The sequence below is a fragment of the Vipera berus genome (assembly GCF_964194415.1).
Source record: "Vipera berus genome assembly, chromosome: 1".
NCBI classification, from domain to species: domain Eukaryota; kingdom Metazoa; phylum Chordata; class Lepidosauria; order Squamata; family Viperidae; genus Vipera; species Vipera berus.
Window position 1 is genome coordinate 295,874,593 of NC_138202.1, and position 26,653 is coordinate 295,901,245.

At 39.5% G+C, this 26,653-nt stretch overlaps 1 protein-coding gene across 8 annotated transcripts; it reads right to left on the bottom strand.

The window, feature by feature from the left end:
• Positions 1-1,088: 1,088 nt before the first annotated feature.
• FAM98A (family with sequence similarity 98 member A) lies at positions 1,089-25,360 on the bottom strand. Of its 8 annotated transcripts, XM_081346634.1 has the most exons (10): positions 24,774-25,360; positions 22,857-22,994; positions 22,271-22,375; positions 17,322-17,470; positions 16,806-16,940; positions 15,614-15,798; positions 13,466-13,546; positions 6,859-6,975; positions 4,124-4,291; positions 1,089-2,838 (listed from the first exon to the last, which is right to left on the bottom strand). In XM_081346634.1, the coding sequence occupies exons 3-10, from the start codon at positions 22,321-22,323 to the stop codon at positions 2,056-2,058; spliced, it is 1,671 nt and encodes a 556-aa protein (XP_081202760.1). In that variant the 5' UTR covers positions 22,324-22,375; positions 22,857-22,994; positions 24,774-25,360; the 3' UTR covers positions 1,089-2,055. The 8 variants fall into 8 exon arrangements, with proteins under 8 accessions (XP_081202760.1, XP_081202762.1, XP_081202759.1 ...); XM_081346636.1 differs by lacking the exon at positions 24,774-25,360 and having other exon boundaries at positions 22,271-22,330; positions 22,857-22,874; XM_081346633.1 differs by lacking the exons at positions 22,857-22,994; positions 24,774-25,360 and adding an exon at positions 22,752-22,804.
• Positions 25,361-26,653: the final 1,293 nt, after the last annotated feature.

Here is a 26,653-nt window from a genome sequence, read left to right on the forward strand (position 1 = left end):
GGGTTGTTTTTTTTGAACCTGCCGATTTTAGTACATAAAAAACAAAGAGTTAGAAAACTGCTGAGCTCCACAGCCAAGAATAATTTTGTTACTTCCACATAGCAGACTTTTCCCCATAAAGATTTCATGCCATCTTACACAGGCATTGCCCGCTTGTGCTAGCTGCTCTGTAATTCTTATTATATGCTGACATATTAATATCTACAATGCAATATACAAGCTGTTAATTCACTGTTATAATTTCTTATATTTCTTTGATTCAACATATATATAGATTTCTAAAGAGTCTCCTCATCCATCTTAAGTGGCAGTAATACTCAGGAAATCCAGCAAAGATACCAACTACTTGAAATGTTATTTGCACTATTGGCACCATAGACAGAAGCCTCTTTTAAAATAAAAAATAAAAAAATGTTGCCACAAAAATGTAAAGACATATATGCAGGAGTTTCTACATGTGATATAGAACCCCAGCCTCTAATCCAGTGATTAACAAGAATTAAATATTTTTAGTTTTGAACCAGGAGCAACACCTAGTGGAGATTTTTAAAACCGTGAACTGTTTTATGCTGCAAATATCAGAGCGTTTAGGAACTATTTTTACTGAGCTATAAATATCTTATTTTCAGAACCTGGTGACCAGAATTCTCAATACAGTTTTAGCACACTGACTTCAAACTATGCCTACTTGGTAACTACAAACTGGAACAAATGGGTTTGATGAATCAAAGACTGCAATACAAACCTGGATGAAAATTTAGTTGGTGCCCCTGTAAATTGAACCAATGTATTTAAGAGTGGGTTAAATGTGTTTCTTCTGCCATTCCCATCCTCAGAGCTTTCTAAAATTGCTCTGCCAGAAGTAATTTAGTACCAGTGATAAAGCACAAGCAGTTCCTGCTTGAAGGGAGTGCTTCTCCTTGATAGATACATTTTGTTTTCATCTCCAGTTTACTGCAGAACTCTGCCCACCAATCCAATCATTTTTTACAGTCTTAAAAGCATGCTTTCAACTTGAAGACGCTTCTTCAACCTCATGCTAAAGAAACAAAACTATTTTTGTAATGTTAAGGACCAATAAACCAAAGGGAGAACAGATATTTTTTATTGCTCACTTTTTACAAGAGCACACCTTCAGCCATTTTCTTTCACAGCTTGACAATATTTCTATTTGCAAATAAACCCAAAAAATAAAGGCAAGGCGCACTAATGCAACTTTTAGTGAAGAAAAAATGTAACAAACTGAGCAGAAAGGCATTTCAACTTGAGTTAAAACGACAAGAGGAAACCATTCTGCATTTTAGGTTGAGTGGTTTTAATTAGTGCATAAAAAATGGTTCCAGGTTTCAAGTAAAAGTTAGGCTGATCGGGGGTGGGGTGGGGGCAACTGTTTTGTAATCGATGAGAGCAAGGTGGACTTATGGGGAAGCATGGGGCTATTTCTAGTCTCTCTTTACAACTTAGCTTGACTAACTATGATTTTGCATGGCATGAGTGTCAGGACAGTTGATTTCACGTGTGTTTTCAGTCGGAGCAATAAGGCTACTTGAACAAGTTACCAGCAGTAGAGCTCATATAATAAATCCAGAACCTAGCAAAGAAGGCTGCAATTCTTTGCATAGTTAAAATGCTTAAATCCATCTGACTTAACTGGACTTATGCACAGCTAACTACACATATGTGCAGCGTAACAGTATAGATCTGAAGTCAGCAATCCAATATGGTATATAAATAAGAGAAGGATTTACATGGGAAAAACAAGTCCATGTAAAAAGATAGGCATACTGGTTCTCATATTACTTGCATGAACACACATGCATTCTGAATCTCCAGTTTACTGTAAGATATAGAACCTCGGCTGCTCTATTAAAGTTCTGAGTCCTGGAGAAGAAAACTGCACTTAGACTTGGGCAGTGTATCCATATTTTCACGTATGCTCAAAAGCACAAATAGTTTGAAAAGTCAGCCTGATGTGTCGACCGGTATTAAGTCAAAAAGAAAAAATAAGCAGACTACTATTACATGAGCTCTGCCAATTGAGAAACTTTTATAGCCTCAGCTTGTGAAGTGTCTTCCTTGTCCAAATCCAGATTGATTGTACTGATATCCCCCTTGCTGGAAATGCTGCTCAAACTGCCCCCCCTGATTAATGTTTTGTGCACCTCTTCCTCCCCAGCCACCTCCTTGCCCACCACGGTTGCCACGGCCTCCACGACCACCTCGCCCTCCTCCACGACCTCCACCTCGATCACTGGTGTGCCCATCTTGATATCTGTTGTCTTGTTGATAAGTGCCACTTCCACCTTGATATCCACTTCCTGAATATGATGATTGGTAACCACCATATCCACCTCCTTGGTAGCCACCTCCACTGCCACCACCATGGTAGCCACCAGTTTGAAATCCTGAATCTCTGTAATTATTATCCCTATAGAGATCTTGATAGCCACTTCCTCCACCATCGGTCCAGCCACCTTGAGGTTTGCCTCCTCTTCCTCCCCCTCTGCCACCATGGTCATAGCCACCACGTCCACGGCCTCGTTCATGACCCCCGTGTTCATGACTTCCTCGGTTGCTGTATGATGAGTCATACCCTCCTCGACTTCCTCTTTCATAACCTCCTTGGTCATATCCGCCTCGGCCTCCTCGGTCATGACTCCCTTGTTCATAGCCTCCACGTCCTCCATATGATGACTCATAGCCACCTCTTCCGCCTCTGCCTCCACCACTTTGCTGCTGAGGACCATCTTGCCTTTTCTGCCATGGTGGCATCTCAGGTGGAGGTGGCTCAATTTCATTGGGTCTCCCACCTCTGTCAGGCACTCGGCCCATAAGCACCTAAAAGGAAACAAAACCAACATGGTGGAAAAGTAAATGCAAAAATATGTCAATATATCATTTTGTGTTTGTTTTTTTAAAAAAAACCTGTATAAATTTGAGTCCATGGAAGGAAAAAAAAACATCATAAGCTACAATGAAAATACACAATGATGATTTAACGAGGGAACAGAAGCTTCCAAAGATAAACATTAGAAGCATTTACAGGTGTGGAAAATATTCTATAATCAGACTGTTCCAAACACACTACGCTTCAATTAAAGTGCAGCAGAGTAAAGGGGAGACAAGGAAAGGTACAAACTGGGAATATCATCAGGTCTGTTAGGATATAGGCATGGAGGAGAGGAGAGGAGAGGTTCATCAGTCTTGCTCTACTCACTCTATGAACACCCTATAATGTCTTTCCAGATTTCGTCTTGGCTGAAAACCAAAAACATTCCAATTTTGGCTTGGCCACATTGTGACTCTCTTCAAACAATCCAACCAAACTGTCAAGCCACCATGTGGTTGCACGGAACAGTAATTAGTTTGGAGGAAAATTGAAATTTAAAGAATACCATAATCACAATCATGGATTTACAATACAGCTCAAGTCAAACAGATTTTGTTATACAAAGTTCTAAATCTGAAACTCTAAATAATATTCAATATGGGGTTTTTTATATCTGAAGAAAAAAATAGCCTTAAACTGATCGATATAGTATAAAAATAGACTGGGTTATATATACATCTTCCAAAGGTATCAAATAAATCCTTCAGTGGAACAAACCTGGCATTCATTCCTTTCTAATGTCAGATGTAATCTAGAGTATCTCTTACAGATGATTTACTGCAAGCATCTTTACATCCCTGACTACATCTGTAATAAAGCATTACATTACTTTTTTATGAAGTAGCTTGCTAGCCGGTACATCAGTACAAGCATGATTGTTTTGCTTACAAACTCAAACCTTGCTTTTACAAGCAAGTATCAAAACATAAACCAAGTAACTAAATTGCCCTTAAGGACCGGTCGTTTCCAGCTCAGAGAAGGAAGGAAGGAAGGAAGGAAGGAAGGAAGGAAGGAAGGAAGGAAGGAAGGAAGGAAGGAAGGAAGGAAGGAAGGAAGGAAGGAAGGAAGGAAGGAGGATTTTGGCAAAGGAATTAGGTAAAAGATGGAAGCTTAATGTGCATATATGCACAGAAAAGATTGAAATTTTGCACAAATACATTTTTTCCCAATTCAATTCCTTAACAAACACAGATATGTACAAATTAAAAAACATCATCAGAACAACCCAGATACCTTATTAATGGCACACGCAGTCTTTTCTCTGATAGAGCCACTGCTAGTCCTCATTATCTTTGATAAATCTTGTCGAGCTGCCAAGAGGTGTGCAACAGATATAGCACATTTAGAAGATAAGATGGCACGCTTTGGCTGATAGACTTTAGCCAATTTCTCTGTTTGGCTCTATTACAGAGAGGGAGGGAGGGAGGGGAAGAGAGAGAGAGAGAGAGAGAGAGAGAGAGAGAGAGAGAGAGAGAGAGAGAAAGTGAAGGGAGTCAATTGTATAAAACATTCAGTTAATTATTAAGCATGTAGGCATATGTTGAAACAACATGTGGAAGGTTTTCATAACAATGGCTGTATTTACTCATGAAGTAGTATATAATGAAATCTTTCTGGCCACATTGGGTTATCTGATGCTGAAACCTTCCCTATTTCTTCTTTGTTTCACCAACCATACTTAGTAGTGTTCTGTTATATATTATGTGAACAGTGTAAACAACGATGTGTAAGGTATACATTGTTTAACAAAGCCATCTCCTACCTGGTGCTTTTAGATATGTTGAACTAGAATTCTATCAAACCACATTCAATTAATACATTCAATCAGATAAGGCTAAAGTAAGACTTACCCTACCTCCTTGTTGGGACACTGTACATACAAGTATTTTAAATTTGGAATATAATTCCCCCCACTTTTGTCAATAGCTCTTGATAGCCATTTTAGTTTAAAATCTCATTTCCATGACAACTAGTAGTTCCTACATCCCTGCTTTTAGCAGAGGTATAATCACTAAAAGCTATGAAAAATCTGTCTTGCAAAAAACTATCCCACAGCAAATAAAGAAGCATAAGATTCTAAAGACGTAGACATAGATTTTCTTGTCCTTTCTCCTCCAACTTTCCATACCTTATACCCTACTTAACTATAGCTGCTTGATCTTTCAGTTCCAGATCTATGTCCGTGAAAAACATTCAAAGAACATGTCAGATGATATGGACTTTATTTGATGGTCTGATGGTCTAAGGCATGGGTGTCCAATCTTTTAGTTTGCCTAGGCCGCACTGAGTGAAGAGGAATTGTCTTGGGCCACATATAAAATATATAATTAACGTATATAAATCACATAATAATGTTAAAAGCTTACAATTGCATTACTAACTGTCCAGGACTGCATGCAACTGATGGGCTGGACATGCCTAGTCTAAGGCTTTGAGGGGCCATTTACGGAAGTGCTTCTGTGCATATGGCTTAAAATTGAATCTATAGCACATCAATAATTATTTTATGCTGGATACATGGATTTTCCACAAGAATAAGGAATTCAGGAGAAAGAGTTCTACAATGAATGGGATACAAGCAGAAGAAAGGGAAGTTAAAAGTTGGACAATAAAATGGAACAGCCATAGCTCAATGGTATGCAAGAGCTCCTAGCTCAGGGGTAGGCAACCTCAGCTCTTTTATGACTCATGGACTTCAACTCCCAGAATTCCTGAGCCAGCCAAGCTGGCTCAGGAATTCTGGGAGTTGAAGTCCATGAGTCATAAAAGAGCCGAGGTTGCCTACCCCTGTCCTAGCTCAAACTCTTAAACTCTATAGGTAGGACTAGGGAAAGGACCAGAACAGAAAACAAGTATCAGTTTCAACATGTCCTTTTCGAATTGGTGCCTTCCAAATATATTAAAAAAATAAGAAGTGGAATGGAAGGAGGGTTGAGGATAGCCCATCACCCCAGACTTTCCTCTGTCCTGCTACTGCATTTCCCTCTGTCCCTTCTCTCCCTCTTCCTGTCTTTCCACTTGCTTTCCCACTTTTTACTACTCCAAATAGTACCTTTCACTCTCTGCTTTTCTTCTCCTATTCACAGGGAAAGGGAAGAAAAAGGCACGGGGTTCTACTGTCATTAGTAGAAGAGGCTTGTAAATGGATGCTGTTCATAGATCCTTCTACTAGAAGAGCAAAATGCTGCAAATGCTGCAAAGCACGGTAATCTGAAGATGCAGCCAAAAGAGAGCACAGTGTATGTATTTTCTCCGCAATAATTGGAGGACTCTACTCTGTAACATTTGTTAAACTCATACTTTATTATTAGTGCCAAAAAAGACTAATGTTTATTTAAAAGGTTAGCCATTTCTCTTCCCATTAATTAATTAATTAATTAATTAATTAATTATATTTATAAAATTTATTGGCTGCCCATCTTACCATAGGGTAATTCTGGGTAGCTTACAGTCATAAAAATATGTCTAAATATCTCTAAAATCAAACATTAAAATCTAAGATCACGTGGGGAGGGCGGGGAAGAATGGGAGGAGGTGGGATCTGTTGGTACTCGATCAACCACTGTGCTGTTCGCCCAAAGCCAACTGGCAGAGAAAATAGCGGCAAAATAGCAGCAAAGGGCTGGACCCCTCAACTCCCTATCAATACCAATTGGGACCAGCCACGAAGAAAGGAGACAAACCAGCACAGAACTGTGCCACCCAACCCTACCCCGCGCAACCGACCCAAAAAGATACCATCATGGTCGATGGTATTAAAAGCCACCAAGAGGTCAAGGAGAGCAAGGATGGTTGCACTAGCCCTATCTCACTCTCGCCAGAGATCATCGGCAAGCGAGACCAATGCCATTTCCATCCCATAACCAGGCCTGAATCCTGACTGGAAGGGGTTAACCACAAAAGACAGTTATCTAACTACAGGCAGATAATACATTTTTAAAAAATTGGTTAGAGAAAGCAAACTATACCTTTGCTCGATCTGACCAGCCAAACGACTGCACAGTTACATCCAGACGTTTTACTAACAATTTTCTCCGAACCTCATATTCATTGGCTATGGCTTGATTAATAGCTTCGATTTTTTCCTGAAATGAAAATTCACACATATGGTCAAATCTCTCCAAACCTTTTATTACAGGATTCAGTTCAAATGTCATCTCAAACAAATATATTGGATCACTCAGGCAAAAGTATCAAGTGCACTCACCCAGTTCTAATTAAAATCCCCTATTTTGCATATGGGAGGAACTGTAATTCAATAATAATTATAACAAGGCTACCCTATATAAAATCCTGATTAGAAAAATAATATTAAACTGTGCTTTAGAAAACCGGATTCAAAATCTGGTTTATCCACAAGGAGACACCTAGGAAAGCTGAAATGGAAATAGAACATGATTCCAACACACACCCAGGCTTAAGAAATAACATACAGGAAGCCAAGATTATTACTTTGGAAGTAGCGTTTAATGAAACAGATTCTCTCTCTCTCTGTTACAATTCATATTTTTCTTTGATAGACAATGAACAGAATCAGAGTCACTAGGACACAAACTCTGGAGAACCTCTAGAGGTTCTAAACCAGGGGTGCCCAACCTTGGCAATTAAGAGTTGTGAACTGGTTGGGGAATTCTGGGAGTTGAAATCCGTAAGTCTTAAAGTTTGGATACCCCTTTTCTAAACTATGTTTTTAAAATCAAACAACAATCAGTATTATTTTTCTAAGCTCTATTTTTTTTAACATTTAGCTTATTTTGTAATGTGTTTTACAAAAAAAATGTAAAAATTATTTGAATAATAATGCACCTTATAAAAATATCAAGAACTGCCAGGAACTGAATTTAGTCTGATGTTTGATTCAATTTATTATTATGGAAAACACAGTGGGACTGATCCTCTGGAGAACTATACTAAATTCATTTAACATAATTGCAATTGCTACTACTCATTGAACAGCTGACAATAGTTGAACAGCTGACTGAAAATCAGCAGGGTAATTAGAATGCCTCAGTTTACCTTTTAAATTTTTAATTTAAATATGTCTTGCTTCTCGATAGCGCTTAAAATTCCCTACTTAACTTAAATTGCAATGTCATGGCACTCAGGAAAAGTTCCCGGTTTCATAGCAACATAGAAATAAAAGTTTATCATTGTTAGTATCCCTTAAAATGATTTCCAGCAAGTTTCAATGACTAGATTAAACTTTCCATTAGAAATGTTCTATCTGCTTTACACTTGCATTTTCAGAATAACTGAGTTGGAAAGGATCTTGGAGGTCTTCTAGTCCAACCCTGTTCAAGGAGGAGACCCTATACCAGTGATGGCAAACCTTTTAAAGACCGAATGCCCAAACTGCAACCAAAACCCATTTATTTATTGCAAAGTGCCAACACGGCAATTTAACCTGAATACTGAGGTTTTAGATTAGAAAAAAAAAACAACTCATACATTAACATCTTTTGTCTTAAAAGAAAAACACAATAACAGAGCTTTCAATGATACAAGCAACTTTTTATTGAAAGGTAAAAGTTTGCATATGGCATGCTTTTGAACAATTAATGTGATTTTTGCTGTTGTATGCATGCTGATAATTTGTCTAACCTTGGCTCATACTTTGTAAGTTTGAGATCAACACATGCAGCACTCAGGTCATCGGTTAGTCTGTTTCTAGTGTCAGATTTGATATAATTCAAAGCTGAAAACAGCTGCTCACAAGCATAAGATGATCCAAACAAAGTAAGGAAAGCAATCTTAAGTGCTTTCATTGACTTAAAATTATTTGGCAGAGAATTCCACACTTTAAGAATTTCATTTTCAGAACTAACTGTGCTGTCCTTTATCATCCCTTCTATCTTCGCAAGTGTTTCACGCAGGTCATAGAATTTATTTTTCCAGATAGAGCTTTCTTGAAATTCCAATAGCTCCATTTCCAGATTTCCTAAATGTAACCAGTGTAAGCAGGAAAGATCAAGTTCTTCAAATTTGGCTTTATCTGGAGAAGTAAGAAAACACAGGGTTGTCTCTATCTTATGGAACTATAAAAATCTGTTACTAAAATTCACCTTTGCAGCTGCTACAATGCTAGAAAATTCCTTGTAGATTTTCTGATGGCTTGTATGATTGTCTGCAAATGTTGTAGAATTCTCTAAATGCATTTTTAGATTTGGAAAATATTTCAGCTGCCCACTTTCAAGGTCTCTTTTAAAAACATGCAGTTTTCTCTCAAATGTTTTGATATCACAAAACATCCTTTCTGCTGTTTTCCCTACATCTTGTAGTTGTTTGTTCAGTACACTGAAGTGTAGTGTAAAATCTGTAAATAACATGAGGTTGGTAAGCCAGGCCATATCAGTGAGCTGTGGATATTCCTGCCCGTTTTCATTCATAAACAGCCTAATTTCATCCAAGCAGGCTACAAATCTCTCCAGGACTCGTCCTCTGCTCAGCCACCGGACATTATTGTACATAAGTAAACAATTAGACTGTGCGTGAACCTCCTCAAGAAGTGCTTGAAATGGTTGAAAATTCAGAGCATGAGCCATGATGTAATTCACCATTTTTGTGACATCTTTGCTTCTTGATATATAGTACAATGGAACTGAATGACTTGATGTTTTGTTTCTTTAACAAAGAACTGTATGAAACCAGATGTTGCCCCCACCATAGAAAGTGCCCCTTCACTAGTAATTGAAACCACTTTTTCTGGTCTTATGTCTTGTGACAAAAAAGCCTCCATCACAGCATTGTAGATATCTATCCCTTGTGTTCTTTCAGGCAAAGACATAAGTTTCACCAGCTCTTCTCTCATGTCACCAACAGCATAACACAAAATTACTGCTAGCCTTGCATGATTATTTATATCTGTGCTTTCATCCAAGCACATGGAGTAACAGGCTGCCAGTCAGTGGTGAGCTGCTGACTAACATCATTTGCTGTGCACTGGACTCTAAGTGGCATCTCAGAGATCCATTGAATAATTTTATCCTTGTTTGGGAAACCATGAAAAAGGGAATTACTCCCAGACAACATGGCCGTTTTGATAATATCCCCATCAGAGAGGGGCTCACCATGTTTTGCTATGCACAGTGAAATTTGAAAACTGGCAGCTGTCAGATGATTTGTTCTAGAAAGATAGTTGCAAAAACTAAGATTCCAGGAATGATATTTCCTTAATTTCCCTTCAATAAACTCTTTTTTTCAGTTTCACCAATTTTAGCAACACTTTTGTGGTTGGTGTCAAAGTGCCGTCTGACACCTGATGTGCAACACACAACACTTTCATTACATAGAATACATAACACTTTCCTATTGCATTCAATCACTCCAAATGACTCTGTCCAGGCCTCTTGGAATGATCTTTCACTATCTGTTTTTGCTTTTTTTGCTGTACTCATTTTTGGGTGTTCAAGACTTGGAATCTACGAAAACATAAAATTTAAAAAGTCAATGTCTTTTCTTTTTCCCTTCTCCCCCTCACTTTCCCCTTTTTCTCTCACCCTTCACTTGCAAAAGCCACCTCACTCACTTTGCTCGCAAAAGCCTCCACTCGCTCTCACTCACTCCCCTGTCTCTTTCAAAGACTTCTCGCCCAGTCTCTCCCCCACTCACTCCTCCATCTCTTTCAAAGGCCTCTTGCTCAGTCTCTCCCCCACTCACTCCTCCATCTCTTCCAAACACCACTTGCTCACTCGTTCGCTCACTGCCCCATGGCTTCCAAAGGCCACTTGCTCACTCACTGCCTTGTAGCTTCCAATGCTTCCAAATGCCGCTTGCTTGCTTGCTCACTCAGTGCCCCGCTCACTCAGTGCCCCGTCGTTTCCAAACGCTTCCAAATGCCACTTGCTCACTGCCCTGTAGCTTCCAAACACTGCTTCCTCGCTCGCTCACTAATGCCCCATCGCTTCCAAACGCCTCATGCTCGCTCGCTCACTCATTGCCCCGTCGCTTCCAGACGCTGCTTGCTCATTCGTTCACTCACTCGGTGCCCCATCACTTCCAAACACTTCCAAGCACTGCTTGCTCACTCCATCAGTGCCCCGCCTCTTCCAAAAACTTCCAAATGCCATTTGCTCGCTCGCTCACTCACTGCCCTGTAGCTTCCAAATGCTTCCAAACGCCACTTGCTTGCTCCCTCAGTGCCCTGTTGCTTCCAAACGTTTCCAAATGCCACTTGCTCACTCGCTTACTCAGCACCCCATCGCTTCCAAACACCACTTGCTCGCTTGCTCAGTGCTCAGTCACTTCCAAATGCCACTTGCTCGCTCGCTCACTTCCTCAGTGCCCCGTCGCTTCCAAACACTTCCAAACGCCACTTGCTCACTCACTGCCCTGTAGCTTCCAAATGCCACTTGCTCGCTCACTCGCTCACTTACTGCCCCGTTGCTTCCAAATGCCTCCAAATGCTGCTTGTTCACTCACTCATTCACTTACTGCCCCGTCACTTCAAAATGCTTCCAAACACTGCTTGCTCGCTCGCTTGCTCACTCAGTGCCCCGTTGCTTCCAAATGCTTCCAAACGCCACTTGCTCGCTACTCTGGCAAACTCTGGGGCAACAGTGCACATGCCCACAGAGAGGGCCCTGAGTTCGCCATCACTGCCCTATACCGTTCCAGGCAAGCAGTTGTCCAGTCTCTTCTTAATCCTCCAGTGATTGTTCTCACTATTAGGAAATTTCTCCTTAGTTCTAGATTGCTTCTCTCCTTGATTAGTTTCCATCCATTCTTTCTTGTCTTGCCTTTGATGCTTTGGAAAATAGGTTGACCCCCTCTTCTTTGTGGCAGCCCCTTTGTGGTAGCCCCTCAAATATTGGAACACTGCTATAATGTCCTTCTTTTTACTAGACTAGAATACCCAGTTCCTGCAACTGTTTTTCATATGTTTTAGCTTCCAGCCTCCTAATCATCTTTGTTCCTCTTTGCGGCATTCTTTCCAGTCTCAGCATCTTTTTATAATATGATGACCAAAACTGGATGCAGTATTCTAAGTGTGATCTTACTAAGGCAATTTTCAATGCTACTTCTTCTAAGGCAACATTAAATAAATCTGATTATGACATTATATCGTAAAATTTTGGTTTTGATCAATTTATCCAGCTGCCCTACTTGGCATATGACTCAGAACCACATACATAATCAATGAACAATAAGAAGTCAATAAGAGCTACCTAACAAAACAAAGTATAAAAACATAATTCAAAACAAGTGCTGGGGGGGGGAAAACTCATTCAATAGATCAGACCATCTCGGACCCAATCCATAAGGAAAATAGATGTTCCAACACCTACCAAACGGGGCCAGTCAAATCTCAGGAAGGGTATTCCAAAGGGTGGGAGTGACTACAGAGAAGGCAGGCTTCCTGGGTTCCGATAGATAACACTGCTTAAGTAATAGGACCCAATAGAGCCTTGGTGGAGCAGTGGGCTAATGCCTCCTTAAGTAACACCAGCTGCCTGCAGTTAGTGCAGGTTCGCATCCCACCAGGCTCAAGGTTGACAGCCTTCCATCCTTCCGAGGTAGGTAAAATGAGGACCCAGATTGTTGGGGGCAATTAAGCTGACTTTGTAATAATGCCGCTTGGGGGTGTGTGTGAAAGCCCTAATAAGCAGGCATATACATAGAATGAAGGCTACTGCTAAGCTTGTAAGCCGCCCTGAGTCTTCGGAGAAGGGCGGGATATAAATGGAATTAAAATAAAAATAAATAAAAATAAAAGCATGCCAACCTTGTCAGATTTTACCTGAGAAGCAGACATAACTCAAGATTACAGTCACACAGGTAATCTGTGCTGTAAAGGGCTTTGTAGGTTAACAACTAGCATATTGAATGTCTCCCAAAGTCCACTAGTAATGACAGTCTTTAGACAGGATTATCTTGGAACATAAAATGTCCAATTCTCCTTTATTCAGAGGTATTAAGTATTCATGATCATAACATGGCTTGAAAATGTGGGACAGCAAAGAATCAATGTCCTTACATGTATTTTGTTTCATTTTTCTCTCTAAAATTTAGAATTATGTTTGGAATTTCATCGTATCGCCAAAATTAGAATAGTTATATTCTGATACAGAATTTTATTTTTTCTATTTTGAATGACTTAACCCATTTCCCTGAACCAACCATTTATTGTTCCAAATGAAATAGTGTTAGTCTGAAGCATGTTTGTTTCCTATCCTTTTCTTTGCAAAGCATTACAATCTGAATAGTTTCTAGTTCAATTTTCAATCCTATGAAGAATATCCATAAATATTTTCAGAAAATCATCTGATGTATTCTATAATTTCAGTTTTTATAGCCACCGACATGTACACAATTCTAGGAAGTTAACCAAAATTTAAACAATAGAGCAGCTAAATAATATTCCAATGGCCATACTGGGGAAAATTCCATAACATGTAGTATACCCTTAGGTATATCCCAACCTCCTCCACATCCCAGTGTTCAACAAATACTAACAATAACATGATGGATTTTCAATTTTTTAAAAAAGCATATCACATGCTTTGTTGTTTTAATACAAATGCATGGCAAGTGCTACTGAATAAATACCAGTAGTGAGATTTGTAATCAAATCCTTACCCAATGGACTGGACCCAATGGTTTCGACAATAAAGGTTTTCCTACGTGATTTGAAGGAACCTTTGCTAATGTTTCTTTTAACTGCAACAAAATAAAATTGTATTAGTGGATTATCTAAACGAAAAGCATAAATATACACTCAAATTTCTCTGTCAAATCTACGTATAATCAACATAAGGCAGGACAAGATGTGCTCAAGGATGTCTTATCTTTTCATCTACCTTTCTTCTCCCAACAGTTGTTCTATATGATCACCCAATCTTCCAGAATTTTTTTTTTGAACAATGGTGGGCTGCAGGAACAGAGGAGGAATTACCCCTCTCACTCTGCTTTCAAATGGAACTGCTATTATATTTTAAAGAATTCCATGAGACATTATATTTTTTATATCAATTGCATGGTACAATACAGGAATTGTCTTGATAAAAGAACAGGAATCTGTTGCAATGTTTTAAAAAAATGTATGAAATCAAAATAAAAGAATGATATAAAATCCATAGCATGTCAATATCGTTAACACATTATGTAGCACAGCAAAAATTCAAATTTAAGGGAAAAGTTTTCAAAGAACAGAACTAGGAAATAAATGGATTTTACCTATAGTATTCAAAAATGGGTAATAGCTTCTTTATTCCAGCAATCTTAAGTACAATATGAAATCTGCTAAGCACCTAACGGAGCCTAATATAATTGTTTACTACCTTTATTCATTTTCTATTATAAAATTAATACTAATATGGTAGCTACTACATTTTCTCACATGGATCGGTACCGAACTGGATGATTCTGAAGACTTCAATGTTTGTACCTTTTTGGTTGGCATTATAAAAATAAGTCTCTCCCATGGGTTTTGGAAGTTGTAGAGGGACCAAGGGATCACATGTTTGTTTTTTACATCAATAATATATTTTACATCAATAATATATTTTAAAATCTTCAGGAAAAACCTCAGTTCAAGAACATTTATAATTTATTTCAAGTAACTCTGGAGAAAAAATGTGGGAGACTCCTGCATATTAGCTTAGCAAGAAATAACTGAACAGCCTTAAAATTAGGGATTTTTCTTTTTCAGATTGTTATGTTGGTGATAATTATGAAGAAATAACAGTTTATTCAAAGCACCTGAACACCATGTTCTACAAGCCAAATCGGACATAAACTGTGATAATCTCTAAAGCAACTGTGACTAGGGGGGCCTTTGCCCAGGTTCGCCTGGTGCACCAGTTGCGGCCCTATCTAGACCGGGATGCCTTGCACACAGTCACTCATGCGCTCGTGACCTCTCGTCTAGACTACTGTAATGCTCTCTACATGGGGCTGCCCTTGAGGTCCACCCGGAGACTCCAACTTGTGCAGAATGCAGCCGCGCGAGTTGTCTTGGGAGCTTCCCGATACTCCCATGTTACACCTTTGCTCCGCGAGCTGCATTGGCTACTGGTTGCTCTCCGGGTGAGGTTCAAGGTGTTAGTTATGACTTACAAAGCCCTTCATGGCATGGGTCCGGATTACCTACGGCAACACCTGCGGCCGGCGTCAACTTCCCTCCGTCCAGTGCGCTCCCACAGAGAGGGCCTCCTCAGGGTGCCGCCGATCAAAGAATGCCGATTGGTGACCCCCAGGGGGAGAGCGTTCTCTGTGGGCGCGCCAGACCTTTGGAACCACTTACCGGTTGAGCTCCGGATGGCCCCCGACCTTTGCTCCTTCCGGCGCGATCTCAAAACATTCTTTTTTGAACAAGCTGGCCTGGTCTGACGGGATGGGGTTGGGTTTTTAAAACTAGTTTTAATTTTAATATGGATTGATTTTATGGACATGATGTTTAATGGCTTTTTAATTTTTGTATTCGATTTTTACTGTGTATTGCCCTGTTCACCGCCCTGAGTCCTTTGGGAGAAGGGCGGTATAGAAATCAAATTATTAAATTAAATTAAATTAAACTTTTTTTGATATCCCTGCCAGTTAAAATGAGCCATCTAAAGTAATAATGATATTTTTTTTGTAGTATTGCTACACTTGGGTGTAGCTATTCCCATTCCGCCAAGGTGGCTTACTTTGTGCCTATTTTAATTATCTTTCCAGAATAATATGCCATAGTAATCACTAGCTGTGCACTAGAAAGTTACTGTATATTCAACCTTTGATTCTTACCTTTTTTTCTATTCCACTGAAGAACTGGAACATTGTTATGTTGGCTGGGGGCTTTGACATGCCTAAAGCAATGCATATGCCTTTTAATTCCTGAAATACTTCACTACCAGCACCTTCCTGAGCTTTTTTGGGGGGAGCATTTACATACAGCATTCTAGCAGCTTCTAATTCTGAGACGAGGTATGCTGAAAGATGAAAAGTTACCATTCAGTACAGCAGAGATCATTTTCAAAAGTCGAAGAGGAGTACTGATTTTAAGCCAAAAATATAATTTCACAACTACATTGTGAGAAATGATTAAATCAAAGAACAGCCTTAAATAGGATGACCCAAAGGTAACTCTGTAGCCAGTAACAAATCTGCTAGAGACCAGAGAAAAATTAATTACTGAGTCAGAACACGGTATTCATAGGATATTAAGGAAAATTAAACAAGGTGATCGCCTAGCTAAAATGGAAATTTATTTTCATGTATTTTTCATAAGCCAGCCATAAAAATGTGCGTTCAAGAACAGTTTATAATCTAATGACCAACAGCCTTGCAGAGGAACCTTCTATTTCATAACATCACCTGTGAATTTCTTTTAACTGTCAATGCAGATCATCTTGCCAGCAAATTTTATTCTTAACAAGCAAGGGAAAATGTGCTGATTTTGATTTTGACTCAACAACCAATACTGTGGCTACATTCTGTGCAATGGTTAGAAATTCTTCTTTAGGCTTCTGATTTACTTGGGACACAGCACAGTGCTACTCAAATATTTTTGATGTTATTCCATCCTATGAATAAGAGCAACTAACAAATCAGGATAGTACAAGACCTCAGTGTTAAATTATTTCTTTTCCAGCAAGGTATAAATCTAGGTTCCCACGGTACAAAGAGCAAAAGATTGATGAAAATGTATTGTGTCTACAAACCAAGAATCAAGCTCAATTAACAAGCAGGACACTGCCCATTCCTAATTGAACAAAAATTCAAAAATTTCAATTTACTATTCCGTTATACCCATAGGACTTGAAACTGGTGCTTCAGTAGATCCAATTTCAGTCTCTCTCCAATTACTATTAATCCCTTTCTGTAATTCTAAAAATCAAAAGTGGCTTAATAGTACCACCATTTGACGAATACTATACTTACTATATAATTATTTTCTTCATTTTTTTATTGTTTTCTGAATTTTCATTTAACTTACTGAGGAGCAGGAGGCAGTTTTTTTGACTGAGAAGGCGCTTGGTGACGTCTCCTGATGTTAGTGTTGTATAAGGACAGTTCATTTCACCTAGTAACCCACTAATTTCAAGCTGGAACTCATCTGCTTCACCTGGACCTTAAGACAAGAGATATTTTTAGGTTATAAAGGTTCACTGATTAAATGTCCAAACAAATAGTCAAAGTTGATTAATGAAGTTTAAATTGCATTACTTTCCTTGTAAACACAAATAAAATTTTCCGATAAAATTAAAAACTAGAAAGCACTGAGAACAAGGACAGAAAAATGAATGATTCCATAGTAAACTAACCTTTTTTTGCTTATTCTTAATAAATATAAACACATAAATGCAATTATTCTTATTAGCTGCAGCCCTCCATAGTTATTTTATCACAAAGTACAAAAAACCGTTACATTCATACCAAAGGAGATACATAATGCCGAGATTAGTAAGAATTATACAACTGTATAAATGATGCTAGGATCCTGATTACTCACTGTTAGTTGCTTGTACATTTTCCTCTAGCTTGCAAAACACTCTTAACTCTGAAACCAACCAAGCACAGAGCTTGGTGTATTCAGGAGAAGTGGCTCCACCAGAAGCTGCCAGGGCCAGAGCTCCATCTTCCAACAATGGACCTTTGTAACTAATAAACAAAACAAATAAATCTATCTCAAATACATTGTGCGATGCACAGGATACTCAACTGAATGTATATATAACAAGAGAAATTACAGGACAGGCAAGTCCTTGGATTACACCGGCATTTGCGACCAGGACTGTGGTAATTAGGGATGCAGGCACAAAGTATGCCATTACATGACTCCATAGTTTAGCTAGGTAATCCCAGGAGTCACAGTTGCCATCATAAGTCCAGGATGTGCAGACTGTTAAGCAGGAAAAAGCAGGAGTCAAAGGTAAGGAGCATGGGGGGCTGGGGGCCAGTGTTGCTGGGAGGAGAAGGTGATGGCTGTGGGCAGGCACTGAGAAACACAGGTGGGAGAGTGAAAGCTGCAGGGTAGTGGGTGCGGGTGCTAAGGAGCATGAGCAGATGTGGGGGGGGGAGTGCCACAGAGTACGAGACCTCTGCAATCTCATGCTCTATAGTGGGAGCCCTCGGGGGGGAAAAAGCGGCAGGAGTGACTTATGGGGGCGATTTGCAATTTTCTTTGCCCATTTCCACATTGATTTGCTTGTGGGAAGCAGACAATGAAATTTGCAAACAGTGATCACTTTACCATGTCTCACTACAATGTCATAATTGCAAGCTGGGCACCAAGCATGCAGACTGCAATTGTGGAGATGTTGTGATGGTTGCGACTTCGCAGACCAGCTTTAAGTCCCCTTCATTCAGAGCTGTTATAATTTTAAACAGTTGCTGAACAAGTGATCATAACTTGAGAACCTACATGTAATTAGAAATAATCATTACTGATTTTAAGGAAACTTCCTGCCCAATAAATGAGCTTAGAAATCTTGTATCATCTCCATGAAATTCAAAGTTTTATTACATGTATATTTATTTTTTCCTCATTCCAATGATGTTTTACCCTTATTTCTTTTTTGAGCTCCTTGTATCAAGGACCTGTACTATGCAACAATGGGAGAATCAATGGAAAAAGTACCAAATTTGTGGTCAATGTCATATGTGGGGAGAATTGGTGATGGATATTTTATTGATGGTACTTTAGTGTTTAAAAATAGACAATTCATTCTCTATAAATTGTTGGAAATGTATCAATCGTTGGATTATTTTTTATTTTTGGTGGCAGTACTGTAAAGCTCACACTTCTGGAAAATAATTTCAACACAATGAAAAGATGTTAACGATGGATTTCTCTTTTCAAGTTGCTACTAAATATTACTAAATCTTAAGCAAATGTTTATACTTTTTATGTGCTTATTAAATTCTGTCAAGTTCCATACAGAGTTTTATATAATACTTAAATAAGAACAAGATATGATATAAAGTCATAGAAATTTTATTAATGAAAATGTAATTAAATTTTAAGGTTGGAATTTAAGGAAGGCAAAAAATATTTTTTAAAAAAGCATCTCTCACCCAAATTACTGGGTTTTTTTACGCATCCACAGTAATCTCTCAGCCAAGTCTCTATATAGGTTAATTACAGATTTTTAAAAATATGTTCTTGAGATTCCAAGCTGAAACACATGTGACAATTCTCAATGATTATAACATTACTTCCTATTTCCAGTTACAATGATTGAAGATTTGTACAGCAAAATAGATAGCCATTGGTTCTTTAAAAAAGTGTTAGGCATTTTTTGTCTTTGGTGATCATACAAAACTGCTGATTGTATCAGTTTACAACAGCTAGAAAAAGATCATTTCAACAAAACTAGTACACTGTGGTGTAATAAGAGTACTGGACTAAAATCACAACAATCAAAGTTCAACTCTCCTTTCATCAACATAACTCAGAGTTTGGGAGATTGTCATTTTCTCAGCTTAGCTTATTTCATAAGGATATTGCTGTGAGGATAAAATTAAGGGAGAAGTCCATATATGCAACTTTCAGTTCCCAGAGAAAAGGAACAATGCAAGTGCAATAAAACATCACTAGATGGTGATGTTGTAGTACAGATGGTCCACATTTAACAACCACTCCTTCAGTGATCATTTGAACAGTGGCGGCACCAAACAAGTGGTACTTACAATATGTCCTCAAAGTTCCAGCTGTTGCAGGGATCCCACGGTCACACGATTGTGATCTGGGTAGTTGGCAACCAGCCTGGATTTCTGACCATTGCAGCATCCTATGCTCACGAGATCACAATCTGCAACCTTCTCTGCTGGCTTCCACAACAAAGCCAATGAGGAAGCCAGCAGGAAGTCAGAAATCACAATTTGCTGTCGCTACATGGTGCAGTCTCATAACCTCATGCTTTATGACATTGTTCAGCAATGGAAAATCCAGTCCCAATTATTACTGTCAAGCAAGAACTACTGGTATAACCATGATATCTTATCTATTCATAAGACTTCTTTAGATGTTCTGAATAGTTAGCTGAGCATGCTGTATTTTAAATTTGGAGAACTCAATTATTACTATGTATGTATAATTCCTACCGTAGTGGCTATATGAACATCACAGATTTCCACTGTATGCCACACAAATATGGTGAATGCTAACTCCTATAGTATTAAGTGGCATTTTTAAAAGTTACTATAAGATTGTTCAGCTCCTGCTATTCACCACTGAAAGAGTCTGCCAGCCCAACCTTCCTCATTTTTATTACTGCTTAGATGTAGTACTCATAAACACATTTGAAGACATTATGCTAGGAAAGCTGATCTGGTCATTTTTGCAACATGTTGCTCACATCAGCTCACTCTCAGAAGCATTTTCATGAAGTCAACAATTCCAAATTGGTGAGTGTGACTGATTGAAGTCTCACTCTTTTCAACTTCTTGTATTGTACACATTGGATGCACATGATAGGAGGTGAAGCTTCAATCACCTAGTCCTGCCTACCATTCTGATGCTGCAGATGCCCATCCTCAATATCCTGCATATAATAATCCGCTGCACTTTGTTGAATCTTGCGTAGATATTTGTTTACTTACAAGTTCTAAAGTATCTACCTTCTGCAGAAAAATGCACACATCATATTTTCTACGGGACTCAATACTATTACATTTACATCACAGACCACCAATCTACTGTTCTCAATATTCTAAAATTAAAGCCTTGAGAAATATTGACTATAAATATTACTAAAGCATAGATGCTGTGATCACAAGAAATCAATCCCACAGTTATTTCAGTTTCTGAATTTTCTTTGCAAAGATTTCTAATATTGTAATACTAGACAGATTAAACATATCTACACTACTCTCCCATGAGGCATAACACAGGTAGTCCTCAACTTACAACAGTTCATTTAGTGACCTTTCAAAGTTACAACAGCAGTAAATAAAGTGACTTATGACCATTTTTCACAGTTACAACCTTTGCAACATCCCCATGGCCATGTGAACAAATTTCAGATGCTAGGCAACTTGTTCATATTTAGGATGATTGCAGTGTCCAGAGATCATTTGATCACCTTTTACGATCTTCTGACAAGCAAAGTCAATGGGAAAGCCAGATTCTCTTAACAACCAGGTTACTAACAATTTCAGTGATTCACTTAACTGTGGTAAGAAATGTTGTAAAATGGGGCAAAACTCTTGTCTCACTTAACATACATTTTGGCTCAATTGTGGTAGTAAGTCGAGAACTATCTGTATTGGGCAGCAACTACATATTCTGAGATCCTCCTTCACCATCATAAATATACTCATTTTGCCCTTCCTTAGGAGGAGTTTCCAGTTGTCTTTCATCTAGATTAGTTCCAATCTACTTGACTTCAGTTACCATCAGGTATTCCAAGATTATTAACTGGAGTGAAGGAAATGAATTTTAATATGGTACAAATCTTATCCTGTTAAAAGTCAACTGAAGATCAGCTGACAAATCTCCCATTTCCCCCCCCTGCATAACGGAACAGTAATAGGAATTAAATTAAACTAGACATTAGGTAAACTAGATTTTAGTTCAAATTGAGTATGTCTAGTTTAACGAAGAGAAGGGCTAGGGGTGACATGATAGCAATGTTCCAATATCTCAGGGGTTGCCACAAAGAAGAAGAAAGTCAAGCTATTTTCCAAAGGACCTGAAGGCAGGACAAGAAGCATCGGATGGAAACTAATCAAGGAGAGAAGCAACCTAGAACCAAGGAGAAATTTCCTGCAGTTAGAACAATTAATCAGTGGAACCACCTGCCTCCAGAAGTTGCGGATGCTCCAACACTGGAAGTTTTTAAGAAGAGACTGGACAGCCATTGGTCTGAAATGGTATAGGGGCAGGGGTCTTCAAACTTAGCTCTTTTATGACTTGTGGACTTCAACTCCCAGAATTCCTCAGACAGCATGCCTGGCTGAGGAATTCTGGGAGTTGAAGTCCACAAGTCATAAAAGGGCCAAGTTTGAAGACCCCTGGTATAGGGTTTCCTGCCTGAGCAGGGGGTTGGACCTCCAAGTTCCCTTCCAATTATTATTATTATTATTATTATTATTATTATTATTATTATTATTATTATTATTATTATTATTATTATTATTAGAAAGGGAACATATTCAGAAAAATATTGTGATCACCCCAAGAGACAAAGAGAGCATAAAAAAACGGAGCAACAAAAAAAGATCCAACTATATCTATATCTATATCTATATCTATATATCTATATCTATCTATCTATATATATACACACACATATAAATATATATATACACATATATATATACACATATATATATATATACATATATATATATATATATATATATATATATATATATATATATATATATGTACACACATATATATATATACACACATATATATATATACACATATATATATAATTTTCTCATACTCACCCAAGGTCTTCAAGTGACTCTAAAATGTCATTCTCCATGAGTTCCAGCTCCATTCTGGGGCTTCAGAATGAACACAAAAGGAAAACAAAAACTAAACTCTGGAGCCTGCAAACGATTGGGAGGAAGGAAAAAAAAGATTCAATGAATCTAACTGACTCCGAGTGGAACGAGCCGTTTTCCTCCTCCCTCCTTCCCTCCCTTGAATCATTAAGGGGCGAATCTGCCTCACCTGAACTCTAGGCGCCTCGCGTTAGGAGAGACCCACTAAATTCCTGCTCTCCTTTCCATCTAGGGTGACCCCAAATTAAGCCGCGCCTCCCGCCCCCCCCCAGCACTTCGTAACCTCGCTATTTATACAGTACTGTATTCAGAAACACAACATCTTCCTTGTCCCTCTTCGCTGCAAAGGCGCGTGGGCGGAGGGGGGGTTCCATCACCCCTCTCTCTGCTGCACCCCCAAACTCCCAGCGTCCTCACCCACCTCCTGCGCAGCTGCTACGCCGCCGAATGCTGCTGGGTTGGCATGTCAGAAGGAGGCGGGGGGAAAGGGCGGAGACAAGGAAAGCCCCCCCCCAGCATGACTGACCTCTCACCCGCCTTCGAAAGGTCGCCCAAGCAAACGCCTGGTTAAATAGGTTGCGCTCTGCGTGTTTCTGAACTCGCCGGCTTTTCCCCCTCTCGCTTCATTCGAACGGGTCAGTTTGAGAAAATTCCGCCTTTGTCTCTGAGGGTAAAAAAAAAAAAAAGGTCGGCTTCGAAGCGCACTAAGCCTATTCTGGCAGGCATAGCACAGGACAGCTATACAAAGAATCCCTTTCTGGTTTTTTTTTTTCTGCATCTCTGAGGAGACCACGTTGGAAAGCGTTAGGCCTAAAAAGGAAAGAATGACGTAGAGGGGTAAAGGGACGAAAGTACTTCAGGCGACAGCCGTTCTCTCGATCAAACTACAAATCCCAGCATGCTATCAGGTGCTTCTGTAACCTACGGGAGGTGGTTATGCTCGATGAACCTTTCGAGTCGAAAGCACCTTTTGGCTCCCTCGTGCGATTGAGGACTTTTGTGAACGTAAGCGTCTAGCACAGGGGTAGGCAACCTCGGCTCTTTTATGACTCATGGACTTCAACTCCCAGAATTCCTGAGTCAGCTATGCTGACTCAGGAATTCTGGGAGTTGAAGTCCATGAGTCATAAAAGAGCCGAGGTTGCCTACCCCTGGTCTAGCAGCAGGATCAGAGGACTATCTCGACGTTATATTTCAGTTTAGCTTCTTTATTACCACTAGGTGGGACGTTTTGAACTTATTACGTTAGTCACTCTTTTGATAGAAAAGCAAAATTTGAATATAGATCAATGCCAAGATTAACTGCAAAAAAAAAAGAATGAATTGAGTTGGAAGAGGACATCTAAGCCACTGAGTTCAACTATCTGGGGTTGCCACATAGAAGAAGGAGTCAAGCTATTCTCCAAAGCACCTGAGGGCAGGACGAGAAGCAATGGATGGAAACTAACCCAAAACAGAAGCAACCTAGAACTAAGGAGAAATTTCCTGACAGAACAATTAATCAGTGGAACAACCTTCCTCCAGAAGCTGTGAATGCTAGAACACTGGAAGTTTTTAGGAAGAGACTAGACAACCATTTGTTTGAAATGATGGTATAGGCAGGGTTTCCTGCCTGAGCAGGGGGTTGGATTAGATGACCTCCAAAGTCCCTTCCAACTTTATTATCTGCTCAGTGCAGGAATCTAAAATTAAAGTATTTGGGGGAGATGATTGGCTAGCTTCTATTTAAACATCTAGTTAAAAGCCCACCTGTAACTTTCTATTTCAGCCTGTCTTTTTATAGTCATTGTGTTCTGGATGATAAAAAAAATCCTTTGTTGCAAAACAGACTGTTGCCTGTTTTAAGCTGGTCATTGACCAAAATGAAGATCTGAATGGTATTTTCTTTTCAATACAGTATTATCACCTTATAGGGCTTGTGAGTGATCCATTTTTTTATGGGCTGGAACTTTTGGCTCACCTATCTTGCTAGTTGTTTTCTGTTTTCCAGAGACTTTTAGCCACCATGTCAATACAGAGAGATGCTATTACAAAAGGTATTTTGTAAGCAATGGGTAGAAGGAATAAGGTAGCTTATCTTGACAAGCCTCAGTGTATTGCCATGTTTTGTGCTCTCCCACTGATCAGCTGTAAATAAGTTTTGTTTTCAGGATTTCTCCACTGAAGGATCATCTTCAAAATATTTTAAGAGATAAAAGTGGAAATGCCATGTGTGGTGGAAGCTGCCTAGCTGTACATAAAATGAATTGAGAATAAGGATCATTTTATTGTTAAAAAGCACCAAGTTTACTAGAATAAAATATGTATTTGTAACCAAGTGAATCTTGGTTACATAAAAAAAGTTAGTACCGTATATACTTGAGTATAAGCCGAATTTTTCAGCCCACTTTTTGGGCTGAAAAATTCCACTTCGGCTTATACTCCAGTCAACAAAAAAACTTACCGAGGACTTGTGCGCGGCCGAGGCTTTGGTGCTTCCGGGATCGCGCGCACCTCTCCCAAGCCACCGCAGTCCGAGACCTGCAGGTCTCCGTTCCTCCGCGCCCTGCCTGCCTGCTTCTTTCAGCTGTCTGCCCATCAGCTGTCCATAGGGATGCTGCAAAGCTCTCCTTCTCTAGGCCTTGGACTCCCTCCTGGCTGAAGAGTAGATGAACCAAGCCAGCAAGGAGACAAAATGTTTCTGCAGCTGTTTTTCCTCTGAAGGTTTTTTTTGTTTTTTTTTTTAAAGTAATCTCCGAAGGTTATGCCAGAAAATGGAGGACGCTGGGTCTTTGCAAGCTTTAGCTGTCCGCCTGGCTGCCTGAAGGCCGCCCTTTTCAGGCAGTCTGACAGACAGCTAAAACTTGCAAAGACCCAGCGTCCTCCATTTTCTGGCACAACTTTTAGGGATTTATTATTATTATTCCTACTACTACTATTACTACTACTACTACTTCAGGAGTAAAAAGTTGCAGAAAAAAATTCTCTCCTTACTAGCTTAGTTCCTCTACTCTTCCATCTGGAGCCAAGGTAAGATTTTAAAAAGGGATATTGGTTGGAAGGCAGAGGGAGAGTTTAGTTTTAGCATCTAAAAAAAGGGGGGGGGGGGAAATCAGCGAGTACATCCCAACCAGCTTTTTATGTTTTTGTTATTGAAGAAATATGGGGGAGGGGGAGGGGTTCTGGGGTGGGTTGGGGAGGGGATAATATTGTAACTTCAATAAAAATTTTCAATAAAAAAAAAAGAAATATGGCTTTCTGGGGGAAGGTGGGGAGGGCGTTAAGGAAGGAAAGGGTTTTTGGAAGCTCGTCCTGAAGCTGCCTTTTGTGCAAGGGGCCTTTTCTCAAAGCCTAGAGAGGCAGCTTTGTTGCCTCCCCGTAGACAGCTGATGGGCGAACACCAAAAGCTCCAAAGGGCTAGGGAACTAGTCCCAGAACACCTTGGTAGGAGGAAGGGCAGAGGCAGAATTGGGAAAGAGGTAAGACAGGGTTTTCCTTCCCAGATGTTTCTCTTTGGCAAGACAGCCAGCTGTGCTGAAGCCCAGTATCTGGGGGTGGGGGAGACCTGAGGCAGGCGGGCTGGTGCTTGCATTAGGCCTCCCAGGATCCCAGAGGCTTGCAGAGCGCGGATCCAGCCTCCGAGGCATGCAGAACGGCGGATCGGCTTATACTCGAGTCAACAACTTTTCCCAGTTTTTGGGGGTGAAATTGGGGGTCTCGGCTTATACTCGAGTCGGCTTATACTCAAGTATATACGGTAATTACAGATCTGGTATACCATCTTGAGCAGGAATGACACCCAGCCTGCATTTCACTGCCTTCATCTGCGATCAGGCATAAATTGGAGAGGGAAGTCTTTGGAATTTGTCTTACATAGTTCCTGAATGTTGGATCAAACATCAAGATGCCGTTGCTGATACTTAAGAGTGGAGAGGCAAGGAATGTTGCAGGTCCCATCTCCTAAGGAGGTATATCTAGTGGGACCCAGAAGGGCCTTTTCCATCATCATCTCCAGAGATTAAACTGGCCTCCACTTCACTCTTTCACAAGGCCCTGAAGATCTGGTTCTGCCAACAGGCTTGGGGAACTAAGTGTGGGATGGAGCCCATCCACCCAGTCATTGGATACAAGATGGGTAACAAATAAATTTTATAAATACATAAGTGGTTCATTTGATTGTGCATTGTCGCCAGGTAGGGTTAGAGGGTTACTGTTTTTTATTTTATATTGAGTTTTTTATTGTTTGTTAAGTCGCATAGTCACTGAGACTGAGTGATGGCAATATAAATCTAACAAAGAAACTTCTAATTTTAAACTAAATCCAAGAAAGGGAAAACTTATCCT

Coding starts and splice junctions, on each gene's coding strand:
- FAM98A (XM_081346634.1), bottom strand. CDS start 22,323: ATGGAGCTGGAACTCATGGAGAATGACATTTTAGAGTCACTTGAAGAC. Junction 17,471..22,270: donor GAGTCACTTGAAGACCTTGG/GTGAGTATGAGA, acceptor TTTGTTTATTAG/TTACAAAGGTCCATTGTTGG. Junction 6,976..13,465: donor CATTGGGTCCAGTCCATTGG/GTAAGGATTTGA, acceptor TTTTCATTTCAG/GAAAAAATCGAAGCTATTAA.